Source organism: Eutrigla gurnardus (assembly GCF_963514095.1).
Source record: "Eutrigla gurnardus genome assembly, chromosome: 20".
NCBI classification, from domain to species: Eukaryota; Metazoa; Chordata; class Actinopteri; order Perciformes; family Triglidae; genus Eutrigla; species Eutrigla gurnardus.
Genome location: NC_139931.1, coordinates 15,415,760 through 15,431,643, shown reverse-complemented (window position 1 = coordinate 15,431,643; position 15,884 = coordinate 15,415,760). Strand labels below are relative to the sequence as shown.

Sequence of the window (15,884 nt, the reverse complement as noted above, 5' to 3'; positions counted from 1 at the left end):
CCCACATTGGAGCTCAACCTCTTACAATTTGCTTCATAAAAGAAGTCGTAAAATGCAACTGCACACAATGAAAATTCTAGCGCCGTGGCAACCACTTCACACACATATGAAATCCTGAAAGATAGCCAGTGAGCTGCTCTTTCATAAACTGCTGCTATACACGGTGAAGTGCCCTCACAATCACACACAAAAGCACTCCCTCGTCACAGGAGAATACGGTGATAATATTAGTGCATAACTGAAAAGTGGCGGCCTGCTTCTCATATGCGGAGGGCAGAGGACACAATCTAGAGCTACTTAAAAACCAGAGGAACAAAGCTCTAAGTATGTGTTTGTGAATGAGACAGAGCTCATTCACATTCCCAGACAATGGAAACAGCAGTCAGAGTGATCTGGGAAGTGTTCTGGTTTGTCGATACCTGCACTGTTTAACTGTCACGCCAAAGCTTCTGGGCAATTATGATTAGACGCAAATTAAACACAGTTAAGAGTGCTACATCCTCCGACAGCAGTTTAGATCATATAAACAGACATAGAAGCAATAAATCTTCCAACAGTGATTAAGGTAACATTAACACTCACGTCATCTACTGTGTGAACAGTAACCGTGGACATTAAAGTATCACAAGATACACATCTTTGTATTTACAGTACTTGGGGCCTACAAGTGATCCATTTATAAACTTGGAAGAAATCTTTTGTGAAAAGCAATTAAAACATGTGACATAATACATAAAACCACCAAAAACGAGCCACTCTGTTCATTGTTAAAAGGGTACTTCAATTTAGTATTGTACTATGTGTACAACCGTGTACTTGGATGACTCACAAGAGACGGAATAAAAACACATTGGTCACAATCTAAGCAACCAAGATTGAGATATCTTCACTTTGAGTCCCTAGTATGGGTTAAGCTCCCAGAATGCTGCATCCTACATTTCCCGTAATGCAACTCAACATCTTTCATAAGACCTCAGCACCTTCTAAACTACCATCTATTTTGTGCAGCAGCTCAGCCGATGACTGATCTCAAGAAATAATCAGAACTCCACTTAATTTCCCTCCACTGACTGTGCTTGTGTGATCATGAAGCAGAATTATAGAAAACATTCTCAAGGGTACTTTGAAGGTAGGTCTGAAATTATTGCCCAAAATACGTCATTATTATGAGAATAACAATGACTTTGTAGACTACAAAATATGCTCCAGATCATTAAAATAAGCACCAGAAAATGAGGTCAGTAGCAATTTGTACCAAACTGTTCAGTGTCGGTAGTTAAAGTTTTAATCGGGTCCATTTACAATATTAGCTGTGGAAAACAGCAACAGTATTAACAGATACTCTGGCGTTTCAGTTACGCCAATGTACTTTTCTGTACATATGGACATTTGCAACCTCTGAGTGTTGAAACAGCTCGCGTTAGTCACTGTAAAAATGCTGTTGGACCAGCTGCCAGTTAGGCATTCACAGGCATTCATATGAACAGAAGGGCAGACACTGAGCTGACTGGCCACATATGTGTACCAGTCTGTGTGTGTGTGTGTGTGTGTTTGTGTTTGTGTGCTGGAATTCAGATGCCCCTGGTTTCCCTCCCTACCAGCACTGGGGCCTCTTGGGTGTGGACCAGGCGTTGTTTTCAGCAGGCTGTCGGTGCAACAGAAGTGATATATAGGGGAAATGAGGGGCAAGTGAAAATGCAGAGTTTGTGTCTGTTTTTAGGGTCACCATTCTAGTTGTTTTATCAATAGCTACCAATAACCCAGTCTCCCATCAATAGCAAAAATGTCAAAGCAACAATGTTGACCATGCAGGTGGGCGGGGGCCGTCCTACATCCAACTGCCAGTCACAGGATGTTCCCCTGTGCATCTGGCACATATGAATACTTCCTAGGACAGGGCAGAATGCAGGACAGTTTGGGGAAGTGGCAAGGGGTGTGGTGGGAATGGACCTGATAGGGGAAAGCAATGGGAAAATGGACATAGTGTGTAAGTATCATATTGGCACATGGGAGAAAACGGAGACCAGATATGGGAGCTTTGTGGCTATAAATAACTCCATGCCACCCACTGACATACTTGCAGATGAAATCCTGAGTGTGTTTCTGTACTTCTGATTCAGTTTCCGAATAGCTATGGCCGTTGGCAGCTGAGATCATCACGGGCAGAAATAAACCAGCATCATTGGTTAGTGAATGTCCCCACCCTCTCGGAAATTACAGCAGTGTGCGAGGGACCACCTGAGGGAGTGTGGAAGGTAGAGAGAAGATCCAACACGCACAAAAAGGCAGGGAGGAAGCTATTCTCATCATTTTCACCTTCCTCTTTTAAAAAGCTTCTAACCAGTCCTGTCTCTCTCTCTCTCACCACCACTTTCAGACCACCTGAACTGTACTGAATCACTTAATCCTGATAAAAACTTGTGTGTTAAATTCAGCTTCTCAGCCCCTTTGGCTTGTAAGGCTTGTGTTCTAATGTCTGAGCCGTATTCTACGGAGAGCATTCATACAGGGCCTTTGAGTCCTTCCCTTTTCAAGTCCCACAAAGCACATTTTTCGAATGCTTCTGACGCAGGGGTGAAATGAGAAAGGTCTGGAAGGGAAAAAGAGGGGTATGGGGATAGATGGAGCGATAGAGAGAGAGAGAGGTGTAGAGGACCATGTCCCACAAGTTTCTCATGGAGAGGTGCTGGGCTGCTGTAGTAAACATTCTTGGGATAATTAGAAGACTCTTTGAAATCTAATACCTCTATTGCCCTGCATTAACTGTCTGTTGCCCTGAAGATATATGCCAGCTATATGGCAGCATAGCAGAGACATTGAGTGTTGATGGTGGAATGGAAACCCATGGCTCAACTTCCCAGTTGGGAGTAAAGTGAGTGGGACTATAACATCTGGTGTGGGTGGAAGGGAGACACTATAATACAATTTTACTAGTTAAACTATTTGTAGCGTGGGCTTGTTGTAGAAGAAGAGAAGTGACAGAAAGCAAGAGGCAGAGAACAGACTAACACACGGAGAAGTGGGAGACATGGCAACAGTGAGAGGTAATCTACCTTTTGGTTCAGTGAGCACAGTGGTCAAGCCAGACAATGTACCAGCAGCTTCAAAATAGCAGAACACAAAAACACACAGGCACACTCATGTTCTCATTTCCCACAATAGCGAAGAGGTGAGGGGTCTATCCTGTGCTTCTGATATACTCCGTCTCTATTCAGACCATTGTTCATTAGCCTAGAACATTAGGCTCTAATCACATTCCGATCATAATAACCAATTATTGCCCCACATACATGCAATTGTGTCGTCTCTTACTATCTAACCTATCACCAGACATAAAAACACACATTCTTACCAGAGGAATTTCATTATTACTTTTTAAAATCTTGTTTGGTCCTGTTACAATGCTGAAATTCAAGATTTCAGGATTCATTAAATAAGTTGTCTTTCTTCCAAGGGGTGTGATATGCTCCGATCCAGAGTGAGTGCCTGTGTGCAGAACAAAACTGCACTGGTAAGCAGGAAGAGGATTTCTGCATGCATATATATATATATATATATATATATAAATAGAGAGAGAAAGAGTATATAGACTGTATCTGTAAAGAGAAAGTTGAAGAAGTAGCAGAACTTTCTACTTTTTATGACATCTGCCTAGAAACAATTCCTATGCAGCTTCATGGCCTGTTGCTGTCACACCTCATCATGTCCATCCATTCTCCATGCCTGTCACTGTCAACAAGGATTACTTGAGGGCACCATGGAAATATAATACACATTAGCACTACTGCTGCTGAATAGTCAATGATCACCCCTAAACATGTACAAGACAGTGGACATCTTGCACTGCAGTTTGCACTATGCACCGTTTTTCTTATGCTAACAGAGGAAGTGCTGCACAACAGCATGCTTACCAAGAGTGTAAAATTAGCCTTGTGCTGATGGGTGTTGCCTTCATTGGTCAATGAAAGGGTAGAGAAAGCTGTTGCGGGAGATATGGCTGAAAGTATTTGGCAATGTAATCGATTGCAGATGGCAAGCCATCGGGTGGCTTGTTTGGTCCACAGTGGTTCTTTGTGATGGCTAGGCCTTCCATAATCCAACAGGACAAGGCTGTTTTCGGGTGTGCGCCTGTCTGTTTATGCTGGCACCTCTAATATCACAGTGCTAAGCTCTGCAGCCCCACAGGAATCCAGACACACAAGGGGGAGCCGGGTTTCACAGTGGGGGAATTGTATCAGTGTGAGACTGTGTGGCTGTGTATGACTCAGGAAAGCATATAAAATGATACACTAAATCGGAAAAAAAATCAAATAGGGAAAAAAGGTTATTTCTAATTAATATAAGTTTAACTAGGTCACTGCAGCCGCCACAAGTCGAGATGCAACAAAGTCAAATTGCAGTGAGAGTAAAAAAAGAGACTTGTGTTCAGTTCAGTTGACAGATTAATAAATACACGTGTCATCGGTAGCTCATTAAACAGAGTGACTGTGTACATAAAGAAACAGTCAATGCGACGGACAGCTGTGCAGCTAGGTGCCTTTCTTCCTGGCCTGCAGTGGGTTGGAACGCTATGGGTGTCAGTGAGAGGGCAGTGACAGCATCAGTCAGGTAACCCTATCTGTGGTGCTGAGGCTTCTGGTATCAATGCTATGCGTCTCCCATGACAACACTATCCAAGAACGAGGGCAATACATGCCATGACAGAGGCTCTACCTTAAATCATCCACCACAACCTCTCAGTGATACGACTGTCTCTGCACCGACACAGACACACATCTACCACAGCAAAGAGTGTAAACACACAGTCAAATAAATTAGCTTATATATAGGAGGTGGACTATTGTTGACCTGGATACAATTCTCAATAACTGTTGTTAAAGAGATAAGTGAAATATATTTAAGCAAAGCTTCTGAAATCCATCACCTGCGATATAAAAAAAATGTGTCAACTGAGGAAATAAAGGATTGTGGTTTCCCTAAAACAGATATGCATGACTTCATACAAACAACAGCTTTCCAATCATCGGCCTTTCCAGATTGGCTTAGAAAAGTGTCTGGGGGTCACACATCATGTCTGATATATGGTTATGTTCCTCCACACGTGTACACACAAACAGAAATATGATTTTGTCCTGTATGAACTCCACAGTTGTCTGCCATTAAAGAGTGTATGCCAATACATGTGTATGTGTATTTGTGTGTGTAGACAGATGTGTGTTTGCAAGCATGCTGTTTTAACAGTCTTAAAGTCATCTCTTGTAGCTAGTAAGCTAGTACAGTCCTCTTGATGACCAGTGAAAAGTCCCACACACACACCCACACACACACACACCTTGCTCCCATTGACCCTCCACACCTGTCTTGTCACTCAGGGCCTGGGTGTGCCCTTCACCAGCCCTCACTGTTCGTTTCCCAAGGAAGAGCTCTTTAGCTCCAGGCCTCCCGGAGCACACACACGCACAGAGAGTACCCTGGTCCCAGCCCCCTTCAGACTGCACAAAGCCCCCATTGTGAGCTACAATGCTGGCCACCCCCTCTGCTTTCCCCCCTGTACCCTCTGCTCGGTTTCCCCCATAACTCCGGCCCTTCTGCCCCCTCTTGCTTTTGCCTGACTCCATCGTTCTCTGCTCTTCATTCTTCTACATCTTCTTTCCACCCTATTCTCTTCTTTATTCTTAAATATCCACTAACAATCCTGTTGATCGTATCTGTAGGGGTCTGCCCCCTTTTATTTAAGCTTAGCCCCCCAACTATCCCCTTCAATATGAAGGCCTTCAACATTCCCTATTCTCTCCCCATGTCTCACCCAGCGTGGCCCTCCCTCTCGTCTCTGTGTTCCAAGACATTTTCCACTTCTCCGACTGTTGTTTTACCTCCTATGTCCCCTTCTTGCTCTGCTGGATAAGAGATATTTCATATCTAGGGGTGGGCTGTAGTTCATGTGTGAGCCAGGACTCTAACTGGATACAAAATATAAATTCTGGTAGTTTACAACCATAAATCTCTACTTTTGCTGTGGGTACATGTGTCTGCTCTGTGACACACTGTATCAGGGGTCCCATAGCCTGTCTGACAGTGCTTGCCTCTTCTAAAGGACAAGTAAAGCACAAGTAAAGAGAGCATTAATTAATAAAGGTTTGAATGAATGCTTAACAACTGCTGTCTGATATGGAAAGCAAGAAAATACCAGCATATTTACTGCACCAACAGGTCTCCTTTAATGATGACCACACCAAGAGGATCCATGGAGGACCTCGCAAGTTACTGTGGGAGCAAATGCAATTAAGTTCGTCAATATAAAATGTTTAAGCAAAAATATATCAAGTATAAATTAATATAAATATACAGGGAGCGACCAATGCCAGAGTTGACCAGTTACAGTTAAAATGTATTGAGGGGTGGCCCACCTGCACACTGCAGAAATTAAAGCCAAATGTGGCCTGTCTTACCCATAGACCACCTGTCGTGCAATCACACTGTGTTTTGAGTGCATTTACATTTCATATTTATATGTAACATCCTTCATCCACACACAGATCACGTGTTGATGCCAGATTTCTTCTGTGTGGTTCTGCTTTCTATTTATTCAGACGTTTTCTAAACATGTGGTGCCTACAGTGCTATCTGTGTTGCTCCAAAACTTCCACCATGGGGTGGAGTCGTAAAACTGACTCTAATCTAAAGAAATCCCTCTCATAGGATGTGCTTTTCTAATCTCTCTTTGCAGGCTGCAGACCTAATTCTGTTGCCTTGCCATGCATGAATAACAGCATGGATGTTTTTAGGGACAGGTCTGCTACTATAGTGTGTGTGTGGTATGTGCAGAGCTACAGTATCTGTGGCATTCACCTCAGAATATAATGACCAGTCCTCTTAAGGCCCTGCGGCTTCTTGAGTAAGCTCAGATGCACTAACACTACTGTACACAGTGCCATCTGAGTGGAAGTCTGTTTCTAGCAGCATGAGCCAGAAACAGACAACTAACTGATGACAGGAAAAAATGTATGCTAAACACACAAACACAAATGCATACACACAGATGCTTGGTATCTGGAAATCTGCCCAAAGCTAAGCCTTGAGCGGTGAAAGACACGCTGTTGTCAGTTAAATGGAGGCCTAACCATGGCAACCCTGGCTGTATCCTGACGCGGGGGAGTGATGAGAAGGTGGACATTCCACACCCTTGTCCTCCTGTGTTTCCTGATCAAAGCAGGAGAAGGACAGAACAAAGCAAACCAAGCCACCACAAAGCTTCCAGCAGGGCTGCGGTTCGTATTTTTCATGCTAAGTGAAAGGCAACCAAAATGACTTGAAGGATGTGGGGAATTTTCCTCTTCAGTGTTTTCCAAGCCAGAACATTCTGGTTGAAAGAAAGAAAAAAAGGAAGGAGAAGACTGAGCAAACTAGTAAGTAAAGCAAAGAAAAGGGTGGAAATGAGAGGGGGAAGCTGCTCTAGTCACTGAGAGTAGAAAGAAAGCAATTATAAAACCCTAGGAGATCCCAAATAGCTTGCAATAGCTTTGGAGAGTTAAAATACACCACTTTTCTCACCCTGAACAGGACATTAGCCACACTGAACAGGCTGAAGGAGATTCAGTCAATAACACATTGCTGCCACCTCAAATACTGCCACTCACTAAGTGACACCTCTATTTGACATCCCAGGGGGAGGTTATTTTGGTCGACGCACACACACACACACACACACACACACACACACACACAGGTATCCATGGTGACGCACCCCTACTCGGACGACTGTGACAACTTTGCTGTGACTCAGCTTGTAGAATTTAGCACAGCACAGTATGGAAAGCTGGGACAGTGATGACCTCATTCCACTTTGCCCCAGCCCCTTGTGTGTGTGGGGGGGGGGACAGCAGTCAGATGGAATGAACATCGCAGACAAGGAAAAGGGGGTCAGGGAGAAGAATGGTGGCACAAGAGAGGTGTCCCATATCCAGGCAAACATATCGCATAGTGATAATAGGGTGGGGAGGAATGTGTGTTTGGTTCATTGTGTGCTTGTGGTTCTGAGTAAAGCTCCATCTATATTGTAAAAGCAACAAAAGAAATACAGTGAGGAGGAGAAAATTAATAACTTAAGACTGTTTGGACAAATACAGTTTCCCAGAACTTTGGGGCACATATTTCCACATGAGACATACTTTAAGTCCTAAGACTTTTAAAATCGATTGCATTCTATATGTGACATGTGGTCCATGCCCTGGGCCTGCTCATCCAGTCAAAGTCTCAGCTGTGTGGAGACCAGGGCTGAGGGCAAGTAATGACAGGGAGCCTCCAGCACTTCAGTTGCACACACAAAACCTGGAGCTCTACAGCTGCAGCTGTGGAGGTCAACCAGACAACCAGAGACAATGTCATATCAAGGTTGAAGTATTTTGGGACAAATAAAAAATAAAAAAAGCCAAGGGAAAACATTGTCAAAACAGGTTATTTAAAGTCCTTTAGAAGCAAAAAGGGAGAAACTAAAGCTGTTCTTTCATGCTTTGACAGTGATGGCACACAGCAGAGAGGCTAAGGCTGTCCAAACACTGATAGACTGTGATAAAGGTTCTGCTTATCACAGCGGTTCTTCTACATCAGAGATTCAAAAACAATTAGTCAGACCCGAAGTGGGCCACAGTCCTGTTTCTTGTGGGTCTTTGCTTTTGACACATGTTAAATCTGGATAATGCTCACCGGTGAGGTGCAGACTAGGCATGGGACCATATGAACATTTCATGTCATGACGACCCAAAACGTTTTAATTCACCATATAATCCCAATATGCTTGAAACTCGTATAATGACAGTTAAACATACTGGAATCACTTAGTTGTAATGAAACATTGTTTGTTAAGAAACAAATGTGTTAATTGTGTCACGGATAAGACACTTTTTTTGTGAACGTAGTATTTTTTACTGAAAAACAACAAAATAATCATAAATAAGATGATCATAAATATGAGGGTCCCCATGCCTGCATTTTCAATAAAGGCTCTATTTTTCACTTCTCCACCATAATAGTGAAATAAACAGCTTTTTCCAAGTCAATTATGACTATATTTAAGATTATCCCGATAATGAAAATTCACCACGATCAACTTGTGTGAGTGTTTCTTTTGTTTTTAATATCCTATTTCATCCCATCCCTAGTGCAGACTAGAGTACGCTTCAATACAAGTCCAGCAAATGTTGCACAACTCTACTACAATATATTTTATTCCCCTAAATGTTTTGGCCCATCTTGCCTTCACCAGGGTGGATGGCTTGATATGGGCTCATGATATAAACTGTTAACAGGCTAAAACCTTAAGTAACAACTGTAGTTTGTGGTATAGACCAGGTTAGCAGTGTGTTCTGTGCAGCAGGTCCAGTTAATGACAAACTAAAGACTGACAATGTTTGAATCTGCTTTTCCTCTTTGCTTGCTCATCAGTCTAACTCATCCGTCTCTCTCTCTCTCTCTCTCTCTCTCTCTCTCTCTCTCTCTGTGACAGGGCATCAGCTCTCACAGACAACCCTCTAATAACCCACGCCATTAGAAGCTTATAGATCTCAGCCTCGCCACTTGAAGCACGTTAGTCTTATCTGAAGCAAAGAGAGAGGCTGTGGTACATTTCAGCTGGCCAAATAACCAAATACAGACCGCCACAAGAAATGATAACAAATCCACAAGGAAGCTGTCAAATAATTTGAGGAGAAAAAATGAAGAAACAAAGCCTTAATGTATCTCAGTATTATAATGTTCTTTGTGATCAAACCCAAAATAAGGACACACGGCTGCGCAAATCCTTCTTAAATAATGGCATCACTATGAAATGAACTCTTGAGAGGAATTTGAGCTTGTGTGATTGAAAGAACGGAACAGTGGTTCAAAGAAAATAAATCAGTTCATGGTTTGGAGAAATAACAGAAAACAGAGCCAGGAAGTTACATAAGCACAACACATGCCAATAATATTGAAAACAAGTTTAGTATGAACAATGCAACTTAAAACTTCAGTCCTAAATCCTTTGCCCAGTGAATGTTGTTGAACAGCCTTGTACCATGCAATTAGCCATTAACCCAATGACACTGTGATACAGCTGGAAAAGCTGCCAGATAGTGAATCTTCTACTTGACCCCCTTGATGACAACAGACCTCTCGGACATAATCAATTATGTCACATCCTCCCTGACCTTGTGACCTTTCACACACTTTCTTCACACACACTAATCGCCCGGGCTATGCAGCCAAACCCCATGCTGCCTGCAAGTGAGCTAAACTCTCTGCCAAATGAGCACACACTTGCAGAAAAAAACAACCCACCCCTTTTTTTTCAGCTTAACTGCACCAAAGGACAACACCTCTTCCTGGAGAGGATGGCCGATAAAAAGTGACTTAATAATCCTACAATCCCATTAAAGCTACGGTATACAATTTGGAATAAAAGAAAATCCATTCAGACTATCAGCCGTTGACCAATGGGAGCCATTGCTCTGGAAGAAAATCTGTCTCAGAGGCTCAACTGTTTTTCAGAATGTAGACTTTAAGTACCATTGTGACACACTAAAATTCACACAATTAATCATCGTGAAACATAACATTTTCATGAACCTGTCAATGAGGACCAACAGTAAAAGCATGGAACTTGATAGACGCAAGATAAAAGGTCAATTAAGAAGAACAACTGTCTGTCATACCTTGAAGCATGCAGCGGTATGCTGACTCAGAGATGGCATAGATGTGTGGAGGCATCTCGTGCCTCTTCTTCCCTCTGTACATCTCAATGATGTTCTCTGAATAGATGGGCAGGTTCTTGTAGGGGTTGATAACCACACAGAATAGGCCAGAGTATGTCTGTAATTAATACAAAACAGACAAACAAACAAACATGGGAGATGAATAAACAGTAAAGAAAAAAAAGGGCTGCATTAAATATTCCAGAAATATAGAAACATATGAAGTATGCCATGGCTAAATCCTGCTTGAAACAGGCAATATTTACTTTCGCTTTAGCCTGAGTTTGATGTGGATATAAAGAGAAAACACTAATAAGAAGCATGTTTCTAGCTGTTTAAACCATCATGTCTGCATTCTATCAGTGCAGCTAGACCTGTCATTACCCACGCTTTAGGAGCTTACATCATCATAGCGGGGATGCAGATAGACGCAGAGCAGACTGATTAAGAGTCAGACAGACTTAAACACTGAACAGACTCTTGTGCAGCAACAAAATTCCCTGAGAGTCCTTATAAAATCAAATACTGCACAATATGAACAGTGTGTGAATACGATGAAAAATATGCAGCAAATGGCTTTCACAGCAAACTTTTCGCCTACATCCTGACTTGTGGTTGTGTAATTATCCTGAAGATTTCTCCCCACAAAGTGTGTGTTGGGTATGGACACTGAATCGAACAGGCAGCAGGGCAGCCAGGAAAGAGTGTGAGGCCCTGGTGGGGCGATGGCTCTCTCTCATTCTGCAGATGCTATAGGGGCTTTGCATTCCACCTATAGACAACACAGAGAAAGAGCTGCTTGCCAGTAGTATGAATTTCATCACTGGCATGTTAAGCTAATCCTTGGGCCCAGGCAAATGCCCATCCCTACTTACCTAACTCGATACTTGCAAAACCTTAAAGCAGCTACATTTTAAATTTCAACGCAAATTTGGGCCTTGTGTGCATGTTAATGCATGTCAGCCCCTGTGTGTGTGCCCCACTGGCTAGCTAATCGCCACCACTCTGCACTGCACTCATACAGCCAGTGCCACTGATAATGCTATCCAAATCGACGACATCGTCACAGGAGCTCAGCTCAGCCTTGGCATATTGAGAGCCATGTGGAGGCAATCCCTCAGATATGTCTGAATATGGAATTTAGCACATTTAACCACACGCATGGACTTTAAATCTCCAAGAAGAGTGAAAAGTCACAAAAGGACAGTGCAACGCATGCTGTTACATGGATGTTACAATGCAGTCAGTCCGAGCTGATGAAAGGCCCAGGAGATCAGAGGCAGCAGGCTCCCTGCTGGCTCCCGGGTCAGAGTGGCATACATATTTGTTTGTTCTGTCTTCTTCTGGGACCAGACTTTACTCTACAGTGATTTTACACGGAACCCTTGCACTACAAAGCTGAACAACTTAAAAGGGAAACTTAGAACCACAATCTATAAAATGTTTTGTGATGATGCTGAAATTCTATTCAGGGGTAGACTCTTCTTTTGACTGCCCGCATGGCTCATGGAGATCATAAAAAGCACATGTTCTCTTCAGACTGCAGTATGTAAAGAATGACTGAGCCTCTGTTTCAAAGCAGAGCTTTAAGTTTCAAGAGCTGTCCATTCTGTTGTCCTCTGCTGCAAGTCCCAGTGCCAATGTCATACCATTATACAGCGTAGTCTAAAACAGATGCAATTTTTCAAAAAACTAGGTCCTGCAGTGATCTGTTCATATCAAAAAGAGCTTTAAAAGATCGTGACTTCTGCTTCATAATCATAACTACACCCAAAGCTGAGTGGGGCACTGTGCTCTGAGTGACTCAGCAGCCGTAGAGTCACAAAGGGGCCCCAGAGAGCAGACAGTGTACTGTAACCATTATATAACAGCTCAGGTAGAGACCTCAGTCAGCAGTGAGTAACTGATGCTCTCTACCGCTGATAGATAGAGACAAAAAGCAGAAACAAGAAGGTGGGGAGGGAGAGAGAGAGGCAGACTGAAATGAAAAGTGCAGCAATGATCCAGCTGACAGGGCTCCCTCGGGTCCAATGCAGTTGAGAAGCAGAGGTGCAATAAACAATTAACCATGTTCTCAGCCTTCCTCTAAATTGCTCCCAACCTGAGAGAGAGAGGGAGAGACTTCTGAAATTGTAACTCTCCACTCTCCTTTTTCGAGGCTAATTAAAAATGTATTTCCCCCACAACTGGAGCTGCTATAAATAGGGGGTGTGTTCTGGCCTCTTCAGTCCTGCAACATCTAGCACCGTGGCAGCTGTAGTGAGATACCGGGACTGTCCCAGGAAGCCAATGGGTTCAGGGGGGAATTGTAATTTGCTGCATCATGTCTCTATATGCATGATGATAATGCACAAACCTGCACAGAGCACAGAATTGGCAGTCTCTGGATTCGAAATGGAGCATCAGTGTCACGTTTTATTTATTTTCATTGCTTGGGAAACATAATCTGATCTCTAAAAATAACAACAATGGTTGAATTTGACTTTTAACTTAAGTTAGAGGTCCCTTATAAATCCCATATCTCTTTGACCAATCAAACTGCACTGAAAATAGAAAAAAATACTTTTTGCAGGCAGCATGAAGAACATTTACTACTGCTGTCGCCAGCCAGCAGAGCATACAACTAACTCAGGACTGCCTGCTAGACAGCCATGCCTGGCCCAGTCCAGGAAAAAGAAGGTGATATTTCCACTGTGAAACCAGATCATGGGGATGCCGTGGCCTAGTAACAGCTGAGCAACACATAGGCAACAGCAGACACAACAGCCGACCCCATCTGCCACCTCTGAGCAGTCAGGCAGCATGTTTACGTGGATAGACCCTTCTCTACTGCAGCGGCTGGAGAGGGCACTCTGGGAGGTTGGTGTCATTGATCTGTGTGGAGGAGAGGAGACCTCGACCATTCCCTTGACAGTGCCTCACTGTTATATATTTCATAACAAAGCTCGCAAATATTTCAGACTAGGACTTTTGAAATATGATCAATACACTGAGATGCATGGTATCAAATAGCATCGACAGCAGCAGGACACCTTCTGCTTTTCTCCAGCTTTAACAAGTTGGAACTTCTTGATCACTGAATCTTAGAGAAGGGTGGCCGTTAAATCTTATACTGCAGTGCAGTTCATTAAAAAGCAGTATGAATCAGTGGCATACATTCAAGTCTTCTACATTCATGTTTGTGCTTGTCAAAATCATGGTGACAAGAAAAGCAAACAGAATGTCAAAGGTTACATCAGAACCCTGCAAATGTCCTGAAGAAAGTGAGACCACATGTGTGGCTTTGTTTCAAATGTGCAAAAACACTCAAGACTGCTGTTTGCCTTCCAACAGCCCCAGCATTATAAAACAGAACAAGATTTCAGTAGGGGAATGGGACACGTTTGGCTTGCTTAGATCCAGCATTTGAATCACAGAAATATTCAAAGTGTCAAAAAGGCAAGGATGTAAGAAGTAAGATGAGATCAAGGTGCAAGAAATACACCAAGTCCACGTCTTTAATGTCCAGGACCAGTGAGGCTGGGAAAAGACGCAGAGGGAGTGTGGGAAACGGAGTAGAGTTGGTGAAGACAGGACGGACACTGAGCAGCAGCAGAGCTGAAGTGGGCGGCAGGAGACAGACAGACGGACGGTCTTTTTGCCATGGAAGAATGCTGAGGCTTTCTGACAGCTGAGGCTTATCTAACGACACAAAGGCCTGCTTGTAGCCCCGCTAGTGCGGCATAGCCTACTGTGTAGCATTGCGGTTAGCCTGTGACTCACCACAGATACAAAGCTGCTAGAATACATTAGTTGGCAGACTAACTTCACACTGGTGGAACCGCAAAGGGAGCCGTTATAGAATACCAGAGGCCTAAAAATGCAGTGGTGGTCACCCTTTTACCAGTATAACTAAGATATGACTAGATGTTTAAGTGGCAATAAGTCATTTTTGTTGATATTACCTTAATATATATGTGTGTTGACAGTCTATCAGATGCTAATGATTCAGATATTGAAGTCTTCCCTACCTCAACTAAGAACACAGCCTGGGGGAAGCATTGTATTATGTCTGCAGTGGATGTAGCTGAGCTCTGGGAGCGGGTTAGCCAAACACATTGGAAAACTTTTAAAACATAGGGGATTTCTTCTTCTAAGAGCGAGCTGAATGGGAAAATGATCGTCCTGATAGAAAACCAACACCAGTAGACACATGTTTTCAATTTCTCTTAGCCAATGGATAAATTAAGAAGCTCCAAAGCCAATTCTGAACTATGGAAAAGACCATGACACTATGGTATGAGAGAAAATGCAGGGTAGGGAACTGGGAGGACTGGCATTTCAATTCAAGGCATATGGGAAACTGTTAATACCACCTTCACTGAAGCATTCAGATTTTACTCTGCTATATGACTAAACTGAACCCTCACCTTCTGACTTCAAGGACATACTGTGTTTCAATGCATTCACATACAAAAAGGGGTGGACTTCATCTGAGGGTCAGTGGTGAGGGTTTTATCATGTCTTGTGAGGAAGTGCAACAATTCCTGCTGCAGTCTCAGGTGACAACCAGCCCACATTCTATTCCTGGAAAACATGCCACTAAATGGGTCAAGATTACAACTAGAACATCACAGCCCACCTGCATCTGTAGTCAAACTGGATCATAGGGCCGTGTCAACGTGACACAGGCCACAAAAATCAGTGTAACATACAATTTAGCCATTAGACAGGCGAGGTGAGACAGGTCAATTAGAACATGAATTGGTGTGTATATGACACATTCGAGGTGTGTACATTCAAGGTTAAAAATAAGGTTACCCTGCATTTTGGGCCAAAGCTGTTCAGTTTTACATAGTGGGACTACAAGACCCACCAGTAGGGGCACAGAGCAGGACAAACAAACTGAAACCAGTAGTGTTTATAGAAGAGGCCTGCCTTTGACTGAGGTGAGAGAGAAGCTATGGGGGGAGGTAGCAGTCTGTTACCCAGGGGCACTAAGGAGAGACAATCCAATGGAGACGTCAACGTCTGGCAATGGTTAAAAGACTGGCTAGGTCTGTCACGCATGCTGTGTGGGAGTGTGTGTGGTCAGGAACAGCAGAAAGCTCAATGGCCTCTCTGTCCCCAAACAATCAGATCTTACTTGAACACAAGTTAAAAGACAGGCGGCTAAAA

General features: G+C 43.2%; 1 protein-coding gene across 2 annotated transcripts in view; it reads right to left on the bottom strand.

Moving 5' to 3' along the window:
* LOC311031580 (myosin-10) overlaps positions 1-15,884 on the bottom strand; it is a 48,352-nt gene that overhangs the window by 30,501 nt on the left and 1,967 nt on the right. For both annotated transcript variants that reach the window (XM_084037934.1, XM_084037935.1), the window contains exon 3: positions 10,689-10,845. In XM_084037934.1, the coding sequence (XP_083894060.1) occupies positions 10,689-10,845 (157 nt within the window). The remainder of the gene's footprint in view (positions 1-10,688; positions 10,846-15,884) is intronic.